Below are 25300 nucleotides of genomic sequence, written 5' to 3'. Positions count from 1 at the left end.
CTACTTTGTCAGAGAAAAGTATTGCTACTCCCATCTGTTTTGGAGGGCCATTGGCTTGGTAAATTTTCTTCTGGCCTTCATCCTAAGCCTATGCTTATTTCTATCGATTAGATGGGTCTCCTATAAGCAACAAATTGTTGGATCTTCCTTTTTAATCCAGTTTGTCAAACGGTGCCTTTTGATGGGGGAATTAAGTCCGTTAACATTGAGTTAGTATTGATAGGTATGTGGTGATTCCTGTCATTTTATTATCTTAGTTTTTTGAGGGTTTGATTGTGTGTAGATAAGTTGATGTTACTCTCTACTCTCTTGCCTTTTCTTATCCTGTGGTTTGGTATGGCTTGCCCTTTCATGGTTATGGTTGTTTTCATTTTCTGTGTGCAGAATCCTTTGAAGAATCTTTTGTTGTGGTGGCTTGGTAGTCATATATTGTCTTAGTTTCTGCTTATCATGGAAGACTTTTATTGATCCATCTATTTTGAATGATAGTTTTGCTGCATAGAGTATCCTGGGGTTTTAGTTATTTTCATTCAGTGCCTGGAAGAGCTCAACTCAAGCTCTTCTTGCTTTTAATGTCTCTGTTGAGAAGTCTGCTGTGATTTTGATGTGTTTACCTTTGTATGTTATTTAGTTTTTCTCTCTTACAGCCCTCAATATTCTTTCTCTAGTCTCTGTACTTGTTGTTTTAATGATAATATGTCGTGGGGTAGTTCTATTTTGGTCGGGTCTGTTTGGAGTTCTGGAAGCCCCCTGTACCTGTATGGGCATAGTTTTCTCTAGATTTGGGAAATTTTCTGTAATTATTTTGTTGAATATATTACACATTCCTTTTGTTTGCACCTCTTCTCCTTCATTCAATGCCCATGATTCTCAGGTTTAGTCTTTTGATGGAGTCAGTAAGTTCTTGCATTTTCTTTTCACAGGTCTTGAGTTGTTTAATAGTTCTTTGGTTTTTCTTTTAATTACCATTTCATCTTCATGTTCTGAGATTCTGTCTTCTGTTTGTTCTATTCTGCTGGATTGGACTTCCATTTTGCTTTGCATTGCTGTTTCATTCTTTTTTCTGAGGTTTTCCATATCCTGAGTCTCTTCCTCTTTAATATTTTCTATTTTCACCCTGAGTTCATTTATCTCTTTATTGTGTTCTTTGTTTCACTTTGGTGGTTATACAGTGCTTCTATTGTTTCTTTTATTTCTTCTTGTGCTTTATCAAATTCTGCATTTTTTTTGTCTTAGAATTTCTTGAGTGTCTCCTGTACATTTTGGTTGACCATATCCAGTATCATCTCTATAAAATTCTCATTGATTACTTGCAGGATTTCTTCTTTCAGAGTGCTCTTGTGGCCTTCATTGGGTTCTTTGGCATAGTTTATCTTGTTTTGTTGGAGTCTGGATCTGGGTATCTGATTTCTTCATTTACCTCTGGTTCCTGTACTAATTTATTATTGGGGGGAAATGGTTTCCCTTTTTTTTCTGTCTTCCCATAATTGCCCTTGCTACTGTTATTGTCCCTATACTGTGTGTAATTCAGTATTCTTTAGCTTGTAATAATAACAATGGTGATATCTAGAATGGAAAGGTGAGAGGAGAGGGAAAGCAAAGATGGTAAAGAAAAAGGGAAAACAAAACAAAACAAACAAAAAACCCCAACCAAACAGACAAACGAACAAACAACAACAAAAAAAAACAGAGCCAAAGAAATAAACAGGGAGAGATAGTATACTAATCAACGGTAAGCTAAACAGCCATTGGAGATACAGAAAGAGGATAATAATAAAAAAATTTTTAAAAATCCATAAGTTCAAATGCAATAAAGTTTCAGTCTTAATAATTTTGGTGTTAGTCCTTCAGCAATCCAGTCCTAAAGACTTCTCAGTGTCTGAGAAGTAGTTCTGTCATTTTCTTATCAAAGGGGATAAAAGAAAAAAGAAAAAAAATTCCAAGTTCAAATACAATACAATTTCAGTTAGTCCTTCAGCAACTGGTGGTGTTGTTTCATCAAAGGAAGAAATTTAAAAAAAAGCAGTCTGGAGACAGGTTTGTGAATGTCTACCTGAGGCTGTGGCTCACCTGCCTCCTACTGTCAGCCATCTGCTGCTGCGGGCTTTGTTTATTTAGAGTTCTCCTGGACACATGCCCCTTTTGTTTTCTCCAGTATGCAGCTCTGCCTGCCTGTTACAATCGCAGTCTGTTTTTTTCTTTTATTTAGACTTCGCATGGGGAGTGCCCCTCCCCCACTCTCCCATGGAGCGTGCCACACTTTAGCTGCTGTTGCAAGCCTTCCCCTCTCCAAGCACACTGGGGGAGGTGGCACCACAGCCACCTACTCTGGCCAGCATGTTTATTTACAGTTCACTGGAAAGTACCCCTCCCCCACTCTCCAGTGGAACCCTCCTCAGGACAGTCACTGTTACAAGCTTTCCCACTCTAAGGCTGCTGGGCAGGTGCCGCCACTCCTGGCTTCTCTGGCCGGCTTGTTTATCTACAGTTCCATGAGGGAGTGCCCCTCCCCCACTCTCTGGAGCTCAGGGTGCCCCGCCGTCTTTGCTACATTTCTCTTTTTTTTTTTCAGCTACTTGTTCATTATTCAGCTTATTTTTTTCTCTTTTTTCCCTGGGTGGGGGTCAGTCTGTCCAGGGGGGCTATGCTGATCTGGCCCAGGGTTGTCTGTGGGAGTACCGCGTACCACTTAGTTCACCTGGTGGTCTGCTTCTCACAAGCAGGTTAGGCGCTGGTGTCTGGTGGCACGGGAGCCCTCCTGGTTTCTCCGTTTAATGTGGAGTGGGGATGCTATGTACGGGCTGGGGGTGTGGAGGTGTTGGAGTTTTGCCTCTTCTTGGTGGGTGGTTTTTCCTTCAAAGTGTATCTCCAGCATCTCTCCAAGATTTTACTTTAGGAAGCATGTTTTCTTGCTTCCTCCCTCTAGTCGCCATCTTGGAATCTCTCTTCCAGTATTAACTTTTTTGTGACCTTTTTACTAGGGATTTCTTTTTTTTTTTTGGTCTTTTGTTGTTTTTGCATTAGGGACTTTTTATTTGGCATGTTGACCTGTCAATGTGTAACAAAGGTGCAAGGGACACAGGGAATAGTGCATTTGCTCTTTTGCAGCAATAGTTCTGGTTCCACCTGTCCTTCACACTACCTCTCTCATGTTACAATTACAGGGGCTTGTACTCTACTCCAGACCTACTAAATAAACAGAACACAACCAAGGCAAACAAATGACAAAAAGTCTGCCAAGGAATTGAAATTTTACTTTTAGATGATTCTATAGAGCACTGGCTCCTATACTTTGCTGCAGGCAATCACCAGGGAAGCTTTAAAAATTCTGAGGCCAGCATCATACTTGACCAACTTAATACTTTGTGGGTAGATGAGAGGTAAGCATCTATGTTTTAAAGATCCCTAGGTAGGGATAGGGCTGTAGTTAAGTGGTAGAGTACTCCCCTAGCTTGCATGAGGCCTCTGGGTTGGATCCCCAGAACTGCAAAATAAATAAACAAAATAAAACAAAACACAGATATAAAAACACTGGTTGCTTCTCTGTTTTTTTATAGTACTAGGGTTTGAACTCAGGGCTTTATGTTTGCTACACAGGCACTCCACTACCTGAGCCACTCTATCAATCCCTGAAATTAAAAAAAATGTACCAAATTTTAAAATAAATAAAATCCATACCTGATTTTTTAATGATGAAAGAATGTATCGTTTTTCATAATGGGAGATTGTTTTGTGAGTTTCTGGTGTATCACTAACCAGCCAGATCCATAAAATAAACCAAAGTATTCCAATTATACCTTAAAATAGAAAAATAATAGTTAAGTAAATTTAGAATGTATCAACAGCAATTTTTACATGACTTGAAAGAAAACTTAACTGTAAATTCAATGTAAAATGAGTTTCAATTTCAAGTTTCAATTCTTTAATGTGTAATTCCTAAACATTTTGAGAAAACAGCTTTTACCCACATGGCTCTGTCTATCAGGATCTACCAGACAAGTTTTTTTGGGGGACAGGGTCTTGTTGTACAGTCTCAGTCTCTTCAGTGCTGGGATCGTAGTCATGGACCACCAGACAAATCTTTTTGAAAATAAATTTCTACAATCTATATATTTCCATAAGTGTCTACTTTGTTTATTTGTTTTGATATCTCCTGACTTAGTAGTCAAATTTTTTTCAGTACAGGGGGAATTGAACTCAGGGTCTTGCACATGCTAGGCAAGCACTTTACCATTTGAGTCATGCTCCTGCTGTTATTTTGATGGTAGATGTATTTCCTGCATGAAATGTCTACGTGAAAATCTAATTTGTTCAGAATGTATCTTATCTTGCCAATGAATCTGAGAAATGTCCTCAGACTAAAATAAGGGCCAAGCATGAGCATCCCACCTGCTTTGATGAGAAGAAATATTTTCCAACACACATTTTTTTTATAGTACCCAACACAGTAACTTTTGGTAGTGTGGCATTTAATTCCAGAATTCAACAGCAGCTTCTACTAAGAAATAGTCTAAAACTAACATCAGGTGATAACTCAGGTAGATCCTTTTAACTATAGCAAATTGAAAAGCAGGTGTCAGTGATTTAGAACTTTGTGGTTTAGGAGATGATTACTTCAGCAAGTTGGAATAATGTATATATTTTAACTGATGATTAGACATATGTATATATGTCTTATTATATATTAAAATATATTAACTGATTATTACAGTTTGGATTTGTTATGCTATAAAACTTAGGTTCAAATTTTAACTTACCAAAAAAGTAGAAGACATAAGTCCAATTCACGTAGTAGCAAATGAGTCCAGAAAGAGGAAGTGAAATTACTGTTCCAAGCTGTGCTCCTAGAATAACACATAAGACTATAAATTTTCCAGAAAGATGAAAAAGAAGGGACAGGCATATTGCTTAAAAAGGATAGGGAGCAGCTGATAAAAGAATTACTATGAAAACCCATGACCAGGAGGTGTGGCTGAAGCAATAGAACACCTGCCTAGAAAGAACTACTAAGATCTGAAGGAGAACTAGGCACCAGTGGCTCATGCCTGCAATCCTAGTTACTCAGGAGGCAGAGATCAGGAGGATCACAGTTCAAAGCCAGCACGGGAAAATAGTTGGTGAGACCTGTCTCAAAAAATTCCATCACAAAAAAGGGTTGGTGGAGTGGCTCAAGGTGTAGGCCCTGAGTTCAAGCCCCAGTACAGAAAAAAGAAAAGAAAAAAAATCTAAAGGAGTCACATTAGTCATATGTAAATATAAACACTTCTCCACTCTCTTAGTGGATCATTTTCTAGAAAACTGACAATATATAAACATCTATACATTAATGTAGTTACACCTTTGTAACTGACAGCTGTATTGATGGATCAGAAGGAGTCAATCAATAGGAAGATTCATGACAGTATGATATACCATTGGGGTGTGCTGGTGAATACTTGTAATGCTAGTGCTCAGGAGGCTGATGTAGGAGGATTGTAAATTCTGGGGCAACCTGGGACCCTGCCTCAAAAAAACCCAAAAATACGAGCTGGGCTCTGGTGGCTCATGACTGTAATGCTAAGCTGAGGTTTGAGGCCAGCCCCGGCAAATAGTTTGCAAGACCCTATCTCCAAAATAACCAGAGCAAAATTAAAGCGTTGCTCAAGTAGTATATTGCCTGCTTTGTAAGCATGAAGCCCTAAGTTAAAATCCCAGTCACTCACACACGCACACATGCACACACACGATATAGTAAACCACCCATGTGTTGGAAACTCGAGTGTCTGGGGAAAGGTTCAAAAATGTTCCGTAGGGCTAATAAGAAACTTGTTGAAATAAAAGTAAAGCTTTTTAGTTGCCTCGGAGTAGCACAAACAATTGTTTGATCCTGTCTCTCACTTGTAAAAACCTTTAATGTGATGCAGGCCTGGTGGCATTTGCCTGTAATGACACTTGGAACACTAAGGCAGGAGGATCATGAGTTCAACACCAGCCTGGGCTACACTGTAAGACCTACTCTCAAAAAAAAAAATCACGAACAAAAATCATATGTTCTCCCTCATATGTGGACACTAGATCAAGGGCAAACACAACAAGGGGACTGGACTTTGAGCACATGATAAAAATGAGAGCACACAAGGGAGGGGTGAGGATAGGTAAGACACCTAAAAAACTAGATAGCATTTGTTGCCCTTAACGCAGAGAAACTAAAGCAGATACCTTAAAAGCAACTGAGGCCAATAGGAGAAGGGGACCAGGAACTAGAGAAAAGGTTAGATCAAAAAGAATTAACCTAGAAGGTAACACACACGCACAGGAAATTAATGTGAGTCAACTCCCTGTTTGGCTATCCTTATCTCAACCAGCAAAAACACTTGTTCCTTCCTATTATTGCTTATATTCTCTCTTCAACAAAATTAGAGATAAGGGCAAAATAGTTTCTGCTGGGTATTGAGGGGGTGGGGGGGAGAGAGGGGGGGTGGAGTGGGTGGTAAGGGAGGGGGTGGGGGCAGGGGAGAGAAATGACCCAAGCCTTGTATGCACATATAAATAATAAAACAATAAAAATAAAAAAAAATCATGAACAAAAGAAAAAAACACCAGCACCAAAAACCAAATAACTAAAGAAATAAAAACATACAAAAACAAAAGCAACCCCACCCCTAACTCTCCTAAAACAAAAATAAAAACAAACACCAGCAGAGATCAGAAGCCAACCTGGGCAAATAGACCCTATCTGGAAAATACTCAAGGCAAAAAAGGACTGGTGAGTGGCTCAAGTGGTAAAGTGCCTGCCTAGCAAGTATGAGGTGCTAAGCTCAAACCCCAGTACTGCCAAAGAAACAAAAATATCCCAAACCCTCTATGTTTCCCCATTGTATTTGGGATTGGGGGGGGGTGAATGAAATCATCATCCCTTCCCATGGCCTGTAGGGTCTGATATGGCCTGGCTCTTGTCTATATCTCTAGCCTTATCTTATGCTATTAGCCTGTTTATTCACTATCTTCTAACCACCCTCAGTGCTTTTTCATTTCTTTGAACTCTTATATTATTTCCTTCCTAAGAGTCCTTGTACATGCTGTTCTTATTGGTTGGAATGTTCTTTTTTCTGCTCTTTGCATGCCTGGTTTGTTCTTATTGTTCAGATTTTAACCTAAAAGTCACCTAGACAGGTCTTGGTCAACCACTGTATTTAAAATTAGTCAGGTGGAGCCAGGCATAGTGGTTTATGCCTATAATCCAGCACTCAAGAGGCTGAGAAAGTAGGATTTCGAGATGAAGGCAAGCCAGGCTACATAGTGAGTTTCAGCTGGGCTACAACAGCTAGAGTCTGTCTCAAAAAAAGACCCCAAAATAAAACAAACAAAAATCCAGGTGGAAATTTTTCCATTCACTTAGTGCAAGAAGAGCTAGAGGTTCTTATGTTATTTGGTAAAATTATAATTCACATACAGAAAGCTCATGTTATCTTACTTAAGCTCAAAGTGATGACAAATAAATGCATAGAAAAAAATTCATGAAGAGAAGGATTGAGAGTCGTGATATGTTCATTATACAATCAAATTAGAAACCACAATTAAAGGACAAAATTTCTCAATTTTCCTGCTACTGGTCTTCTTTTTTTCTTCTTTTAATAGCATTCTATGCCATTTAAAAAGACAGCACACTTTGAAATAAATGATGGTAGATGGGTAAAATGATATTAGTTAACCAAGACACATTACTGTATATTTGAGGGGTAATAAAGTTATACCCCTCAAAAGTTTATTTTCCCCCAAAAGAGTCATCCAGTGTTGTACGATCCTGGCATGTAGGCACTTACTTTTCTCCCCACATTAGTGTACACACAATGCACTGTAGCAAAAATTTAATATAATGGTTATCTTACTCGCATATGAAATGCTGAGAAGTGTGCTTCTTTCAAGAGGAGGAGCCCAAGGAGACCACATGGCATGCATAGCTGGAAATGTAACACCCTGGGAGGGGTGTGGAAAATATTTCTGATGAAATACAGGGTAGTTTTGCTAATGCTTAAAATTGGGTATTTTGTTAGGAAAGAAATTCCTGGATAAGAACCAAACCAGAATCAAATTCTAGCAAGTGAGATGTCTTTACAGTGTTAAATTAGTGTCAGTGTTAAGTGAAAACACCTTAGAATGAAACACTTTCAAAATCTGGATAAAGGTTCATGGACTTGTGGACTGGTTTGGGGACTATAAGGTAAGGGAAGGGTTACAATAAATCTGAAAGAATGTCCTGGGTGATGACACACAGGGATCACTCTCAAGGTTAATTTTATTCATTCTCTTTGTTAGTGATCTGGATGAAATGGGACTATTACCACTTTGTAATTTTTAAAAATACTGAGCTAATACTTTGGGATACTGGAGGATATTAAAATTAAATCAACAGGAAAAATGGTCCTTTTAGAAAAAAATGAATTCAATGAGAGTGTTCATAGTCCTTTCCTCCTAGTGATAATGAGCTCAGTAAATGCCAATTTCTGATATGGAGAGGTAATGGAACACGGACACCAGGAGGCCCATGGACACTTGGCAGAGCAGGAGATACACAAGAGAGGAAGAGAGAATGGGTTTTGGTAGATTCACGCATCAACAAATTCACACTTCTTGGCCACTCCCTAGCTGTATAACCTTAGAAAGACTAGCCGACCATCTTTCTTTTAATTGTTTGTACATTTATTCATATGTGCATACCTTGTTTGGGCCATCTCTCCCTAGTCAACCATCTAGAACTTCAGTTTCTTCAACTGTAAAAAAAGGGATAATGTTCTCTATCTTGCCTAACTATTATAAAGATAAAAGGTAGTTAGAATTATTACTAGCAGAGCTAAAACATGCTTTAATAATTTCTGCTGATTCTTTCAGAACAAAAAGGAATGGAGAAGTACCATGGGAGGCAGAGCTGATGTACGCTATCTATCCCCTGAGTAGTAATGCAAAAAGTATGCTGTAATGTTCAATTAGTTCCATAAACAGACAGGAAGCCAAAGTATGAGAATATATTAAGGAGATTTATTACTTGTTTTAAAGTTTTTTTGTGTTTTTGTTTTTCCTTGCAGTGCTGGATATTGAACCCAGGGCCTTGTACAAGCTAGGCAACCACTCCACCATGGAGCTACAGCCCAAGGTGAGATTGGCTACTTAGATCAAAGAAAATATACTATAAATAAATATATTTTATTTAGGTAAGAAAAAGGATAACCTAGTAATAGAGATAATTTTTATTTTGTAACGAAGAAGGGTTTAGTTATTAGACTACTATAATCTTACATCATTATGTAAAGGCCTGGCACAGGTGGCTCATACCTGTAATCCTAGCTATTCAGGAGGCAGAGATAAGGAGGATCATGGTTCAAAGCCAGCCCAGGCAAGTAATTCATTAGACTCTAACTTGAAAATATTCAACACAAAAAAGGGCTGGCAGAGTGGTTCAAGTGGTGCAGCATCTGCCTAGCAAGTGTGAGGTCCTGAGTTTAAACTCCAGTACCACAAAAAAATTATTGTAAAGATAAAAACAGAATTATTAGTACTAATAGAAAAATGAGATGCAAAGATGATAAGGATAAAATAACACTCTGATAAATTACACAACTTTAAACAGTACTTGGAGATTTTCAAAGTACTTTAGCAACCTTTCTCCTATATAAGCTTTATATTTATCCTGTGACTGAGTATGGGGAGGTATTTTGGTCACAATTGTTTTTCTTTTTTGGCAGTACTGGGGATCACACCTAGGGCCTTGTGTATGCTAGGCAAATGCTCTACCACAGAGCTACAGTCCCAGCATTTTTTAATTTTTATTTTGAGACAGAGTCTAATTAGCTGCCCAGGCCAGCCTTGAACTCATTATGTAGTTCAGGCAGGTCTCAACTTTTGACCCTCCCACCTTAGCCTCCCAAGTAGCTGGCAATACAGACATGCTCCACCATGCCTAGATTTAATCCCAATTTTTACAATGATGGAAATGAGGATTAGAGGTTAGCTCTTACTCAAGGTTTTACTGTTAGATACAGTGGAGCTATTACTCCAACTCTGATTTTTCTGACACTATTTCAGAGTTCTTTCCAACACGAATCATACAGTGCTACCTAACATAACCTTCATGCTCCCTGCATGCCACTATTGTGTTTAAGTTAAAGAAATGCAAGACAGCACAATAAATCTATGCCTAGGTTTCAAAGGTAGATGTTCAAAGTTACAAAGGAAAAGAAATCATTATTTAAAGATGGAGGTATACAAAAGAGAAGTGGGAGGAAAAGAAAGATAGGAATTAAGAGTTGCTTAAGTGGGGCTTAGGGTATAGTTCAGAGGTAGAATGCATATTTAGTATTCTTAAGGCCCTAGGTATGATCCCTGCATCAAAACCAAAACAAACAAAAATAATTAAAAATGATCTATAGACATCTTAGGAGAGAAAAAGAGATGAAAATTAATAATAACAATTCTTACAGCAGAAAAGTCCAGAAGAATCATAGAACTAAATTGGGATAGTTATATAAAATCATAAATGATTTGTCTCTGTAAGTTAGAGGATCAGAAACAAGAAAAGAACAAATGATAAAGAGGAAGTTCCATGAATGACAACTAATTTAAAAGTAAAATAAAGCAATTCAACAACAAACTGTGTAAAGTGTGGTAAAATCAAATGGTTTATTTTCTCATCTCCTAAAGTATGAGCTATAGTCTCCCATGGAAAGTGTTTTCTCCAATCTTGAGTGTAGCTTCTAACTTTGGGGTGCTTCCACTTAGATGAGATGAGATGGCTTTATCTCAGGTTCTTTTCTAGCTAAATGTTGTTATAACTTGTTATTCAATGGTAATTTTGGTTCATATACACACCACAGACTGATGGTTTTAAGAAGAGGAGAACAAAAATATCAGGTAAAAAGTAAAACAAGAGACAAAAACTTTACCTCTCCTAGTCCTTCCAGTGCTGTAAGTACAATGAGAGCTATGACTCCCAGATCTGCAGCAATGGGCATGAACAGGGTGAAGACAGCAGTGCCGAGGATCCCAAACCCAAGGAGCAGTTTCCCACCTACTTTGCTGGCCATATATCCTCCAGGGATCTGTGTGATGATGTAGCCATAAGAAAAAGAACAAAGTATCCATCCTCAAGTTCCTGCATTCCCAGTGATACCTTTTACCCTGTAAAATGCAGGAAGAAAAAAAAATCTTTTAAGAGCTTGATTAAACAGTTCCTTTCTCTTACTGGCATGTAAGTACATATAAATGAAACGGTGAACTACGGTTGTGGATTGCAGTATATGCAAACATCTTAGTAGGTATGTGAGTCACTGCCATACAGATGTGCAGTTTTCTAGAAGTGAGTGGAAAAGAACTGAAAGTCATCAGCCAGGTGCAGTGGCTCGTGCCTATGGAAAGCAGATTATTGAGAGGATCACAGTTAGAGATCAAGCAGGGCAAAAGTTCACAAGACCCCATATCAACTCATGGATGGGCAAGGTAGTATGCATCTGTCATCCCAGCCAGGCAGGGAAGCACAAATAAGAGGGATTGTGGTGCAGGTCTGCCTGAGCATTAAACAAGACCTCATCTCAAAAACAACCAACAGAAACAAAACCTCAAACCAAAAAAGGGCTGAATGTGTGGCTCAAGTGGGAAAAACAACCAGCAGACACTGGTGGCTCACACCTGGAATCCTACCTACTCCAAGGTAGAAATCTGGAGGATCATGGTTTGAAGCCAGACCCAGGCAAATAGTTCTCGGGACCCTATGTTTAAAATACCCAACACAAAACAGGGCTGGCAGAGTGGCTCAAGTGGCAGAGTGCCTGCCTAGTAAGTGTGGGGCCCTGAGTTCAACCCTACAGTACTGCCAAAAAAAAAAAAAAATAATTGAAAGTCATAAACTTCAAAAAGGCTTGCTATTTTATGAAACTAGACTAGAGGCTAAGCTATGGTGGCTTTGTAACAGCTCTGACCAAGAACACTCAAAAAAGAACCATGGGCTTAATCTAGGAAGCTATTAAACCAAGCTTTAAAGAAAGGCCTCGGTTTAACCCTATCTCTGTCACTTACTGAGTGTGTAATGTAGGAAGAAATAAATACAATAAGGTCTGATACACAGTGAGTATTCACTTAATGTTGGATGTTAGCATGCACAAATATACATAATACCTCCCCATTTCAGACCAACCACTTGAACAAGCACATGGGACACTTTATAGCAAGGATTTAAACTCAGCCATAAACTCCATGTGAGGAGACCTGCCTTTTAACTAGCGGCAGAAGACAGTAAGATAACAATGAGGGTTTAGTGACTCATCTGAATAGCTGATATCTTAATGAATGAAGCTGTATAACTAAGTCACTATGACCAGACCCACTCCAAGATTTCTTTTTACTGCCTATATGAGGCAGATGAAGACACATGGCTAGGTCAACAAATGTACTTGCCAAAGGGAAAGATACAAAGCAAGCCACTAATTACACAGTTTGCAGTTTATTTGTGGAATTTTAGATTTCATGAACTCGTCCAGCAGAACTACCCCTGAAGGAGGTGGGCTTTAGTGATATGTAACCAAATGTGCTATTCAGCAATATTATTAATGTTACATAAGGCAAAGGAAAACATTTAAAGTATGTAACACTCCATTCTAAACAAAGGATGATCACACATTTATCAATTCCACTATAATGTGAGGCAGAACAAATGACTGAAGATTAGGTTAAGCATGTATAAATGCTGGCAAAGAATGCCTTTAGAAACTGACCAGTTTTTATTTCCCATTCTGCAGCTAAGAGTACCCAAATTCCACTGCAACTGTAACCATGCAAGTGAAGCACAATAGCAACTAATAGTCCTTAGAAAATACTCAGCAGTATTTAAAGCAATCTTATTTTCTGCTATGCCAAACAACTTTTTCCACATTCTCTGCAAGTTTAGAAGAAACTGAGGAGCTACTTTTAACAGATCAAGGTGTTTGACTGCATGTCAGCAGCTATAGTTATAAGTTACTGTTCAACCAGTTCCTGGGGAAACACAAAAAGAATGTGACTCAGAGTACACATGGAAATAAGTGTTTTAGTTTCTGCTGGATGAAGGCAGATGTTTCAGTATTTTTACTTGGAAATATTTTAGGATTAAGTAAGATTGTTCGCTTAAAAAGTACCACCTACCGTTTGATTATGAAGACGAGTGCTCTGCACACTCCTTGGAAGTTCTCTTATCCATGGAAGTTGTATTTGAATCTACCATATCCTCTAATCCAATGCTCAGATTCACACGTAATGCATAGAGAACGAAGAAACCAAAAAATGATGAAATTGCTAAGTTGTAACGCGCAGAGTAGCACACTGGAGGTGAAATAAATATTGAGAGAAACTTTAATTAGAAGAGTAAATTACCTGATGTTGTCTAAATTATGAAAAAATCATTTTTAGAAGTACACTGATAAACTGATAGTCATGAATATTTTCTGAAATAGCCTGAGATTAAGTGTATTTGAAAAGATTTACCAAAAATAATTTGTTCCCTATATCTAGTTTTGATAAAAACTTAACACCTGAGAGCCCAAACTTTAGGACAGTCCATTAAAACACAGGAGTAATAGCTTTGTCAAATTTGCTCAGAAAAATCTCTGTTCCACATTCAAAGTGAACCACTAATCCCACTCAGCTGGCAAAGACAAGGCATGAAAAAAAATAGATAAGGGAGTTTAATGGTATCACTATTCCTAAAAACCTAACTAATTATTATTGGTAAGTACTTGAGTACTTACAATGAATGGCATATATACTATTGACTATGGGAAGTAGCCATCTCACTGTAAATGTAGCACAAGAAAATAAAAAGAAAAAAAAGAAATATTGAATAGGACACAAAACTCTTGATAAATTTCTTACCTTGAAGAATATTCTCAGAGGCTAGGTTTAAATCAGAAGCCATGATAATACTTAAGGCTCTCCTAACTTAAATGTATTTAAGAATCCATAAGAAAACGTACAGAATCTATGACAGTTGCAGATCTATGACAGTTGCTCAGTAGCTATCATGCTTAAAGGGCCCAAAGGTAAATAAGTGAATATACCAGAAGGCAGAGGAAGCTGGAGGAACCAATGAAACAAGGGACATGTGAGAGGATGAGTTTGACCCAGTCTTCACTTGAATTATATGCTTACACATGGATTTTCTTTCTGTGGTCAACACTGAATGTTTGATAAATATCTGTTTAAAAGCTGGGCATGGAAGGCTCAGATGTGAGGGTCACTTGAGTCCATGAGTATGAGAACAGTTTGGGCAATACAGAGAGACCCTGTCCCTTTAAAAGAAATCTGGGCTGGAGATATAGGTCCATGGTAGAGCATTTGCCTAGCATCTGGGAGGCGGGGGTTCATTGCTCAACACCACAAACAAAACAAAATGACAACAAAACAAAGAGTAGATAAATGTTGACATATGAACATCTGGACTGGGGTAGATAGAGCTCAGTAGTAGAGTACTTGCCTAACATGCACCAGGTCCTGGTTCAATCCCTAGCACCACAAAATAAACAAACCAAATATCCACTTATTTCACCAGGCGATGGTAAGTTAAAATTACATATGTAAAAACCCCATAAAATGCACATATGAAAACACCTATGCTCTTATTTGGTAATGACACTAACAGTTCATATAGAGCCATATGCTATTTGCGTGTGTACACTTCCCTCTGCTTCACAACTATTTCCAGTGACCTTAAACAAAAGTATATTTTTTCAGATACAAAGGTCTCGGCCCTGATTCAGATAGTCTGATTCAGATGGAAACTCAGACAATATTATAGCTGAGTATAAATTAATTCACTACAATCCCACTCATTTTCCTAAGAGCCTTCCCACACTTAACAATTGCAATCAATTTTTTTGTCTGTGCAAGTTAACAGAAAACTCTTCATTTGGTATTCTTGAATCCTTCTTTTCAGGAATAGAGCTATTAAAATTATGGTTAGATACAGATCTGTGAGAGCTGTATTTCTAATTTTTTTGGTGATACTGGGGTTTGAACTCAGGGCCTCATGCTTACTAAGCAGGCACTCTACCACTTGTGCCACTCTGACAGTCCAGAGCTCTATTTCTAAAGCTCCATTCATACTTTCTGTTATTTGAATTTATGCAAATTTGCTTTCCATTTCCATGAAATAGGCAGCTGTCCAGTTAAGGACAGTTTGGGGTCTAAAAGGCATGTTTTACAACATAGCACAGCACATTTTTTTTCTTTCTTTTCTTTTAGTGGTACTGGGGTTTGAATTCAGGGCTTCCAGCTTGCAAAGTAGGTACTCTACCACTTGAGTCACACCTCCACAGCACATTTTCTCTATCAATGCTTTGTCAGGCAATATTACATGGAAATCTTGATGGGGAAATTATAATCTTACCAAATTTGGGTAATTAAAATATGTTACTTCAAATAATTTAGAGCAAGAAAAATCCAGATTCATGCACTATATTTGCTTTGTCAAAGTAGTATTTAAAAAGCTCATTGTCTGCTTCAGTAGTGATTTTTGGTTTAAAAAGGTTATGGTTGCACATTCCTGTAATTCCAGCACTAGAGGCTAAGGAAGAAGGATCATGGTTTGGAGACTAGCTTGGGCTACATAGTGAGACCCTTCCTCCCCCCGCCCCCAAAAAAAGCTCATAGTTGCTTTGTAAAGTTTACTCAGGGGAAAAGTGTGAATGGGTGTGGGGGATGTAGACTGAGGGAGATTGCTTAGGGGACTGTTGGACCTTTCCAAAGAAAGTAGGAGATGAAGATGACTTAAATGATGGTGAAAGCAGAGGTAATGGAGAGAAGTGGGTGGAGTTGAGGTAAGTTTAAATGCAGAATTAATAGGCCTCACCTAAAGGCTAGATATGACAGTAAGTAAAAGGAAGGAATGAAGTTACTAAATTCATTACTCTAAGTAACTTTATTTTCTGCCATTCTGACTTGCACTGTCATTATTGTATTTTATTCTTTTTGCAGTTACCTTCCTTTTCTGTATGTTATTAGTTTCCCCTCAAGGGATGCTTGATTTGGACTATGGTATACTTTATCATGTGAGTACATGTGGGGCTGCAAGCTTGGGAAGTGAAAGGTGAGAAAAATGGTTTCAAATTACTAAAAAATCTGACCTGAGCCAGGCGCTTGATGGCTCATGCCTATAATCCTAGCTACTCAGGAGGCAGAGATTAGGAAGATCATAGTTAGAAGACAGCCTGAGCAAATAGTTTGTGAGATCCTATCTCAAAAAAAAAACCACAACCCATGGCTGGTGGAGTGGCTCAAGGTGAAGACCCTCAATTCAGGCCTTCATATATACATGTATAACATGAGTTTGGGATGGGAAAGACTTTTGGAGGAGGAATATTTGACTGAGTATTCCTCTATGAGCAGGAAGGAAGTTGCCAGGCAGTTCAGAGGAAGAAGAGCAACCCAAGCAAAATAGGGGCAGGGGAGCAAAGGAGAATGATGGAGGGGGTGAATGTAACTAAGATATATTGTAAGCACTTTTGTAAATGCTACAATGTACCCTCAGTACAATAATAATATGGTAATAAAGAATTGAAAAAGGAAGCATGGAAATGAGAAAGGTGGTCAGAGGGAGAGCAGGAAATCCTATAGGATCTGAGGTGGCAGTACTAGGAACTGCAGCAACTCTGAGAACTAATGCTTTTGAGTGAGACAGCTGGTATGGAGTTTACTAACAAAAAATAATAGCTAATATTTGTTGAGTACTTACTATGTGCTTGGTACCAGACAAGAATTTTGTCAGTATTATGGGCATTATAAAGATGAACTGAGTTAGTAAATACTTAAAACACTGCTTAGTACATTACTTTTTCTAGATATTAGAAGTTGAGGTAGGAATCATAGTTACTTCTCATTTGTGAGAAGTTAGGATTTGTGGGGCATGAGGCTCCCAGTGAAGCAGGATTGCTAAGTGGGGAGTGGGAGCACCTGCCCTGTGTTAACTTCAAGCACTGCTCATCCATGCTACGGGAGGTGCTGAGACATCAGAGAGCTAGCACTGAGATAGATGGGATGATACAGTAGAGGGCAAGGGAATTTAGAGATTGGCAAGGAGATAAAGTGTCAGATTCTGATTCTAAACCAAGAAGAAAGTAAAATAGAGAGGGCTAATAGTTTAGGAAAATACATACTGGAATATAAAAGTTCTATGAGGCTTCTGTTCTGTGATGTTCACTGCTATGTATTCCCAGCGCCTAGAGCCGTGTCTGGTAGAACTGGTATGCTTGTGGCTTTGAATGTAAACTCTTCCTTCTACTAAAAGAAGAGTAGGGCAAGTACCCTAAACTAAAACCAGTGGAAACAAAGCACAGGATGCATGCAAGTTTCTGTATTTATAAGCCAGAAAATCACAAATAATCACAAATTCCAGCAGAGTGTGACCATGAAGAATGGGACCCTCCTTTTTCAGTACTAAGTTCTCTGAGGAATACAAACAGCAAATGGTCTGTGATGATGATGATAAAAACTAACATGTGCCAAACTCTATTCTAAGCCCTTTCTACTAGTTCATTTTAATTCTCACAATAACTTTATATTAAAGTATATTACTTTTCCTGATTTATAGATAAAGGAAGCACAGAGAGGTTAGTTGACATGGCAACACTCACACAGCTAGTTAGTGGAGTTGGGACTGAAAATTAGGCACTCAGCTCTCAGATCTATGCTGTTTTGTAAACACAAGTAATGTATTAGAACCCCTAAAGCTGACTTCTTGTATCATGAGTGAGCACATCATTGGTGCAACAGAATTTTGAACTGATACAAATAATCAATCAATAATCAAATACAAGAGATATCCCACTTATATACAAGCAAGCCTTCAACTGATGGAAACTATGATGAACGAATTTTTATGTATAGCAGGAAAAACTTTGCTTTTATTTAATACCCTCCATTTCCCATATCTAAATTAGGAAGAAAAACCTGCAGACTTACTGTTATCAGTACTGAGCCACCCTTCTCCCATTGTTTTGGTGTGCATCTTTGAATTTCCTCAGGCTCAATGAAAGCAGGTGCTTCATTGAGAGGAGTGACAGAGCTGGGTACTGAGAATTCTGTCATATCAAACTGAGAGGTATTAATTCTTAACAGTAAAGAAACATATCCTAACTTTAGCTCTGTTAATAAAAAAACACTTTTCTTAATTTAAAATCATGTCCCATTACTTATGGTCAGGTAGAAGTGGAATATTTTCAAATTTGCGAAGGATCAAGTAAAAATGATAAAGCATTTTTCAAATAGAAATTTCTTTCCTTTTCTTTCTTTCTTTCTTTTTTTTTTTTGCAGTACTGTGGTTTGAACTCAGGGCTTACACCTTGAGCCACTCCACCAACCCTTTTTTTTGTGTGTTTTTTTTTTTCAAGATAGGATCTCACAAACTATTTCTCCAGGCTGGCTTTGAACTTTGATCCTTCCAATCTCTGACTCCTGAGTAAATAAGATTACAGGTGAAGCCATTGAAACTGATGGATAGACTGCCGGAGGTCCCAAAAGGTGATAATTGGGTGGAGACATTTCTCCTTCCTAGGAAGGAGACATTTCTCTCTTCCTAGGAGACATTTCTCCTTCCTTTGCACCTGAGAGACATCTCTGCCCTCGGGCAACAAAAAAGGTTATAAAAACCCAATTTTCAACCTGACTGACAGGACCACGGGTTTGCGGTTCCCCCTGCATGCCCCCATGCAGCCTTTCTCTTCTCTACAAATAAAGTCTTTCTGCCCTCTGCTGCTGGAGTCTGGCTGTGCTTTCATTTCAGAGTGTACCCAAGAACCCTGAACACCTGAAAATTCCTGTGTGTCTTCTGTGCATCATATTTGGTGACCATAGAGGGACACTTCTTCACCTGAGGTTGGTACAGGTTGCACCAAACTGGAGGGGACTGCCTAGGAAATGGTTGTGATCGTCTGGCATGCCGATGGAGTCTGTCTTATAGCAGAGCACCAACCCATCCCCCCGCCTTAGCTATGGTGGAACTCTCAAGCTGACTCACTGTCTCTCTTTCTCTCTCTCTCTCTTTCTCCTCTCTCTTTCCCTCTCTCTCTCATTAAGGAGGGTTTCTCCCTTGGGAACCTGAGGAAAAGCCCTAAGCCTTCTACAGCTGCAAGGCAGGCAACCCGAGAAATCAGAGTCCAGCTGGGGGGCTTATACCAGACTGCCAATGCTACAGGGGCACAGCTAAAACCTCAGTGCACCCAGGCTTTTTTCCTCTTAACTCTTGGCTCCCTCCCTCCTTAAACTCTCTCCCTTTCAAGATCTGACCTGCTTATGAAAATGTCTGAAAACAGCTGGTAGAAAGGAAAGTTTCTCTTCAAGGTATAAGGGTGCTCTGACCTGGGCAACTCCCCGGTGACACCTGAAGGCTGAAGATTCAACTTCCTGACCCACCCTGAGGCTCCAAAGGTGGCTAAGTATCGGAACCCCTCCAGCCATGTCTGGGGCAAACAGACAATCTGATCTCTACACTTTCTTCACGGTTCCCACGCCCAAGTTTGGAGGTCACCCCTCGCTTCCAGTGCTCCAGTATTGCCTCTGCCAGGATTGACCTAGATAGCAGTGATGACCAATAATCCCTGATGGTTGAGCCTGGAAACTCTCCTTCACCCAATCCTCAGCTTCTTCTTCCTCTTCCCTTTTAGATCAGGATGAGTGGTCTCCCCACTTTGACCTAAATAGCAGTGGGCTTCCGTCTTCAGCTGAGTCCGGGAGAGATCCCTACATCCCCCATGACAGACACCAGAAAGTGCTGCTCTCTAACTTGGGCTTATCTGGCTAAGCAGGTTCCATAGTCTGCCCTGGGGCGGGGGGGGGGAACCAGTTAAAGGGATAGAGACCTCAAAGGTCTTCTATGATTTTTGTCCCTTACTACAGGAAAACACAAAACAAAACAAAACAATGCCTTCAGATGCTTCCTCTCTTTTCATAGAAAATATATATGTCTCATAGGAGATATAGAGGGACAAAGTCTACCTCTTCAGGAGTCCCCGTCCATGCCTCTGCAGGGGTCCTCTCTCTGGCCATGTAAGCCCTCTTGGTTACTTTGATAAGAGTTGTTTTAGAATTAAAAGCCTTCAGCTGGTAGAGGAGAACCACGTACCTGGGTCACAAGGCAAACAGGCAAGTCAAAATGAATAGATAAAAAATTGATCAGAGGGCACTCTGGTGGGGTGGTTGCAGCCGGACTTACCTGTCTTCCCCATGACCTTAGCCACAGGTGGCAGGGGCAGGAGAGCAAGGGAGAGAGGGACACCGTCTCCCATGTAGAGTTTCTCCTCACCTGAGGACGCCTAGGTAAAAGGAGAAAACCTCTGTTAATGTGATCAATTTTCCCTAGCTTCCCTTTTTAGATGGGGAATCAGGCTTAAAGGATCCTGGAAGGATTCCTCCTTGCCTGCTTACTAAAACACTGGAAAGACCTTCATCCAGAAAGTCTTCAGCCAAAACAACTCAAGTTTTTCTGAACACAGGCCTGGCCACAGTATCCTCTGGGAGATGGGGAAAGATGGCCAGAAGGAGGGAGATTAATTATAATACTATTCTTCAATTAGATATGTTCTGTAAAAAGGAGGGAAAGTGGACTCAAGTCCCATATATTCAACTTTTCTTTCACCTAAGAGACCACCCAAAATGGCTGAGCAAATGCAGGCTGGATACCTAGACCATGGTGACCCTTTCCAAAAAGCCCCCAAACTTTCTTGAGGAACCAGAACCAAAAAAACCCATCTAATGCCCAAGGGCCCCCAATAATGACATTCTTCTCTGGAGGAACAGCCAGTACTAGATCAGGCAGCTACAGCTGGGGATGATTATCACTTATATAAATGTAGCCCTGTAGCCCTATCTCAGACTGGGCCCTCACAGGAGGAGGAGGGGGAGGGAGAAGAAAGACAAAGACATTGGATACCTAAAAGGGAACCCTGATTCCCAGTTCCAACAGGAGATCAGGCAGTACCTAGGTATGATCCTAAGTGGGACCCTGAAAAGGACAAGGATGAATGGAGCTGTAATCATTTCATCCACTGCATTCTTGGGGAACTAAGAGAGCCAAGGTAAAACCCCTTAATTACTCCCAAGTCACAGCTGTGCAGCAAGGACCTGTAGAAACCCCATAGCTTTCCTACAGAGACTTAAGGATGTTTACAAGAGCATATCAACATTGTATCAGAGTCACAGGAAGAGGAAATCATCCTAAAAGATAAATTTCTAACACAGCCCCAGATATCCATAGAAAGCTTCAACTGGAGCCAGCATTTCAGCTATTCCTTTCTCTCCTGACCCAGGTCCTCCAAGAAAATTACTGTTTGAGGCCTATCAGGCCAGCTCCTAGAGCATTATTTCACTAAACCTCTAGCCTGCTCCTGGGGAGATTTCCACTGCTGTCATTCCTTTTAAATTGTCTCAGAAATCCCTACTCCTCTGCTAGGGCAAGACCTTCTAACTTGGGGGTGTAGCTCCTTTTATCCCCAGGAGAGTACTTTTCGTTGCCCCGATAGAGGAACAGGAGACCCCCCCCCCCACAGTGTGGACAGACAGACATACGGTGGGATGGGCACGAACAGTGTTCCCAGTCCTAATTCATCTGAAGGATCCCTCTTGGTTTCCCCATCAAAAACAATACCCTTTAAGACCAGAAGTTAAGGAGGGACTAATTCCCATAATCAAAGACTTAAAAAGATGGGGCCTGCAAGTAGAATGCTTCAGCCCATACAATACTCCTATTCTTGGTTTCAGGAAGGGACATAACAAATGGAGGCTAGTCCAAGATCTCTGCCTGATCGACAAAGCAGTAGTGCCTCTCCACCCTGTAGTTCCAAATCCCTATACACTTTTAGCCCAAATACCTCCAGGTACTGCTTACTACTCTGTCCTGGACTTAAAGGACACCTTCTTTTGCATTCCCTTACATCCTAAAAGTCAATCTATCTTTGCCTTTGAGGACCCCTCAGGAAAGTCTGGACAGGTCACCTGGACTGTCCTCCCCCAGAGATTCAGAGACAGCCCCCACCTCTTTGGGTTGGCTCTAACCCAAGACTTGGCAGAGTGGCAATATCCACAAGCTCCTCTGCTACAATATGTAGATGACCTCCTCCTCTGTGAATTGACTGAGCCTGTCACTTCACGAGCCACTGAATCCTTACTAAACTTCCTAGCAGACAGAGAATAAATAATCTCTAAAGAAAAAGCCCAATTGGGTCAGTACAGGGTTACATATTTAGGTCTTTATATCAAATCCCTAAGGAAACAAAAAAGGATCCCCCCGGCCCTTTATTATTTGGGATGACAAATAAGAAAATACATTCCACCAGTTAAAAAAGGCCTTTATGACAGCTCCAGCCCTGGGTCTCCCGGTTCAGGAGAAGTTTCAATTATATGTCTATGAAAAGGAAGGACTGACCCTGGGAGTGGTGACTCAGCTCCGGGACATCACTCCCCAGCCAGTGGGCTACTTAAGCAAAGAATCAGATCAGATAGCCAAGGGATGGCCAGGATGTCTTCCAGCAGTTGCTACAGTTAGCCTTCTCGTGCCTAAAGATGAAAAACTGATGCTAAGCCAGCTCCTGCCACTTTACACCCCACATGACCTAGTGAGAATTTTAAACTCAAAAGGGAAGTTACTCTAATAGTTTTCAGCATGGATTGCAGCTGTAGCTGGAATCAGCTATGGGGTGACTGTGAATCATGTAACTGTAAAAAAACCTAATCAAAGTAGTAGAGAGCACCTCAGACCAGGTACGCCTTGACATTAAGGACATATGAAGGTCTTTATTGTCTCTTGCCTGGTCCTAGATTTTGTTTTGGCTAAACAAGACCAATATGCTATTGCCAATACCTCCTATTGCACATAAATAAACACTTTAGGCATCCTAGAGGAACCTGCAGACTACATTCTCCAACAGGCTAAGTGGCTGCGAGAACAGTCTCTCAAAACTCAGGATTCTACATAGGTATGGAACCAAATAAAATCCTGGCTCCCCTCCAGGATTGGTTCCTACCTGTTCTGGGGCCTATAGTTGCCATTATTCTCTTGCTTGTGTTTGGGCCTTGCATTTTAAACTTATGTGACAAGTTTCTTGCCTCTCGCCTAGAATCCATCAAACTACAGATGCTCCTGATGAACATGAAAATGACCTACTATCTCGGTCCCCTTGATAACCCTTCTCATGGTCAGCCCTGATGCTGCGGGCCCCTTCATCGCCCCCTGTCAGCAGGAAGCAGTCACTGAATAGACTTATCCCTGTCCCTAAGAGCAGTTAGGGTGATCACTGAGAGAGGGGAATTAAAGGACTAACTGCAGGAGGTCCTAAAAGGTGGTAATTGGTCAAGGAGACACCTCTCCTTCCCAGGAAACTTGTTTGTTTGCACCTGACACACATCTCAGTCCTCAGGCAATAAAAAAGGCTATAAAAACCCAATCCCCAAGCTGACCCACAGGATCACCAGTTTCTGGGTCCCCCTTCATGCCCCCATGAAGCCTTTCTCTTCTCTATGAATAAAATCTTTCCGACCTCTGCTGCTTTCATTCTCAGAATGGACCCAAGAACCCTGAAATTCCTGCCTGTCTTCTGTGCATCAGAACCTGGATCTCAAGTAGAAATTTCTTGAATGTAACATACATGTAGCACTATGTGTCCAGGAAGGAGGTTAGGACTAAAATCCAAGGGACCTTGGAGTCTAGTCTCTACCACTGTGTGCAAGCTTCTGCAACTGACTAAGCCTATTTGGCCCTCACTGCTGGCATAAAAATGACACTATGCTAAGTGGGAGCCTTGGGTCTTTTTACAGCTATAAAATTTTATGGTTAGGACATTTCCTCGGCCTTTCTCTTCAGAAAAAGAAAACAATATGCTTAGGCACAGATAAGGTACAGCTGATTTCCTACTGGCATGTTCCAGAAACACACACACCCCTAAATATGTTTTGTTTTGGAGACAGTGTCTCACTATGTAGCCTAGGCTGGCTTGGAACTCATCCTCCTGCCTCAAGCCTCATAAATGCTGGGATTACATGCCTGGCTTCTTTTCTTTCAACTTTATCAAAGTATAATGAAAGTGACTAATGTTTAATCCAATCAAGATCAGGATGTAAAACTTTCATATCATCCCCCAAAGTACCTCAGTGCTTTTTTGTAGATTCCCTCCTGCCCACAGCTTCTAGGCAATCACTGATTTGCACTATGTTATTACATATTAGTTTTACTTGTCCTAAAACTCCATATCGATGAGATCACATACTAAAATGGTGACTTCTTTTGCTCAGCATGTTTTTGAAGTGTATTCATGTTATGTGGATCAGTTTTTTGTCCCTTTCTATTACTGAGTAGTATTGCATTCTACGGATACACAATTTGTTTATCCATTCACCAACCAACTAAGTTGTAGTTATTTCAGCTCTTTGTCAGCACTGATTTGAATTTTAGCCATTCTAGGAGTATATAATGGCCCACTGTGGTTTCAATATGCATTTTCTGACAATGAATGATGTTTGACATTTGAGCTAAATTTTGACCACATATGTATTCCAATTGCAACTGAGTACAGTAGTCTCTATTAACGCATTTGGACTATTTTACAAAGTAAGATTATATCAGTGTCTGTCTGTCCCTTGTCCTTCCCTCTCCCACGGTAATGGGCTTTGAAACCAGGGTCTCACCCTTGCTAGGCAGGCACTCTACCACTTCAGTCACTTGGCCAACTAATTTTAACAGCATAAGCCACATCAGTTTATGGAACTAAGATTTTTGGATAAAATGTTACTTTGATATAATATTTCTCTTCAACCTTGACTAAAATAAGCTCTCACATGCCAGATGGAAAAATAATGTTGCCACATCTACTGCCACCGTCTGGTAATGTTAAAAACAAATAAAAAGGAGAGACCTTGGTCAACAAAAGTTCTATTTCCAATTTAATTATTTGTCATGCACGCCTTTGATACTATGGAATGCATGCAATCAAATTTGCTCTTTAGGTTTTTTTTTATTATTACTTTTTAAGAAGCTACATTACAAAAGTATCAAATAGCAAATCCTGTAGTTTCTCTAGATTCTGGGATGATACTTTTTGAAGTACTTCCCTTTCAATTTGTTACAACTTTGGCCAATTACCATAGAGCTCGATAAATACCCTATGTTGACGATAACCGAACTGTTTCCTAATAGAAATCGTACACGGAAAAACCCTGAAAAGTCTGCGATCTTTTGTGTCTTTCAGCACAATGGCAGATGTTCGCTGGGTTATGCAATGACTACTCCGCACACCCACAAATGTTGACCCTATGCTTTTTC

The 25300-nt window shown here is 40.0% G+C and overlaps 1 protein-coding gene across 1 annotated transcript in view; it reads right to left on the bottom strand.

Annotated features, from left to right (window-relative positions):
• LOC141410440 (sialin-like) overlaps positions 1–25300 on the bottom strand; it is a 345752-nt gene that overhangs the window by 8964 nt on the left and 311488 nt on the right. The window contains 7 exon segments of the mRNA XM_074066975.1: positions 3679–3797; positions 4758–4844; positions 7869–7956; positions 10917–11129; positions 11131–11151; positions 13147–13159; positions 13161–13323. Coding sequence (XP_073923076.1) covers positions 3679–3797; positions 4758–4844; positions 7869–7956; positions 10917–11129; positions 11131–11151; positions 13147–13159; positions 13161–13323 — 704 coding nt within the window.

The sequence above is a fragment of the Castor canadensis genome, chromosome 3 (assembly GCF_047511655.1).
Source record: "Castor canadensis chromosome 3, mCasCan1.hap1v2, whole genome shotgun sequence".
Taxonomy (NCBI): domain Eukaryota; kingdom Metazoa; phylum Chordata; class Mammalia; order Rodentia; family Castoridae; genus Castor; species Castor canadensis.
Note: the sequence above shows the minus strand (reverse complement) of the source record. Positions and strands in the feature narration are given on the sequence as shown.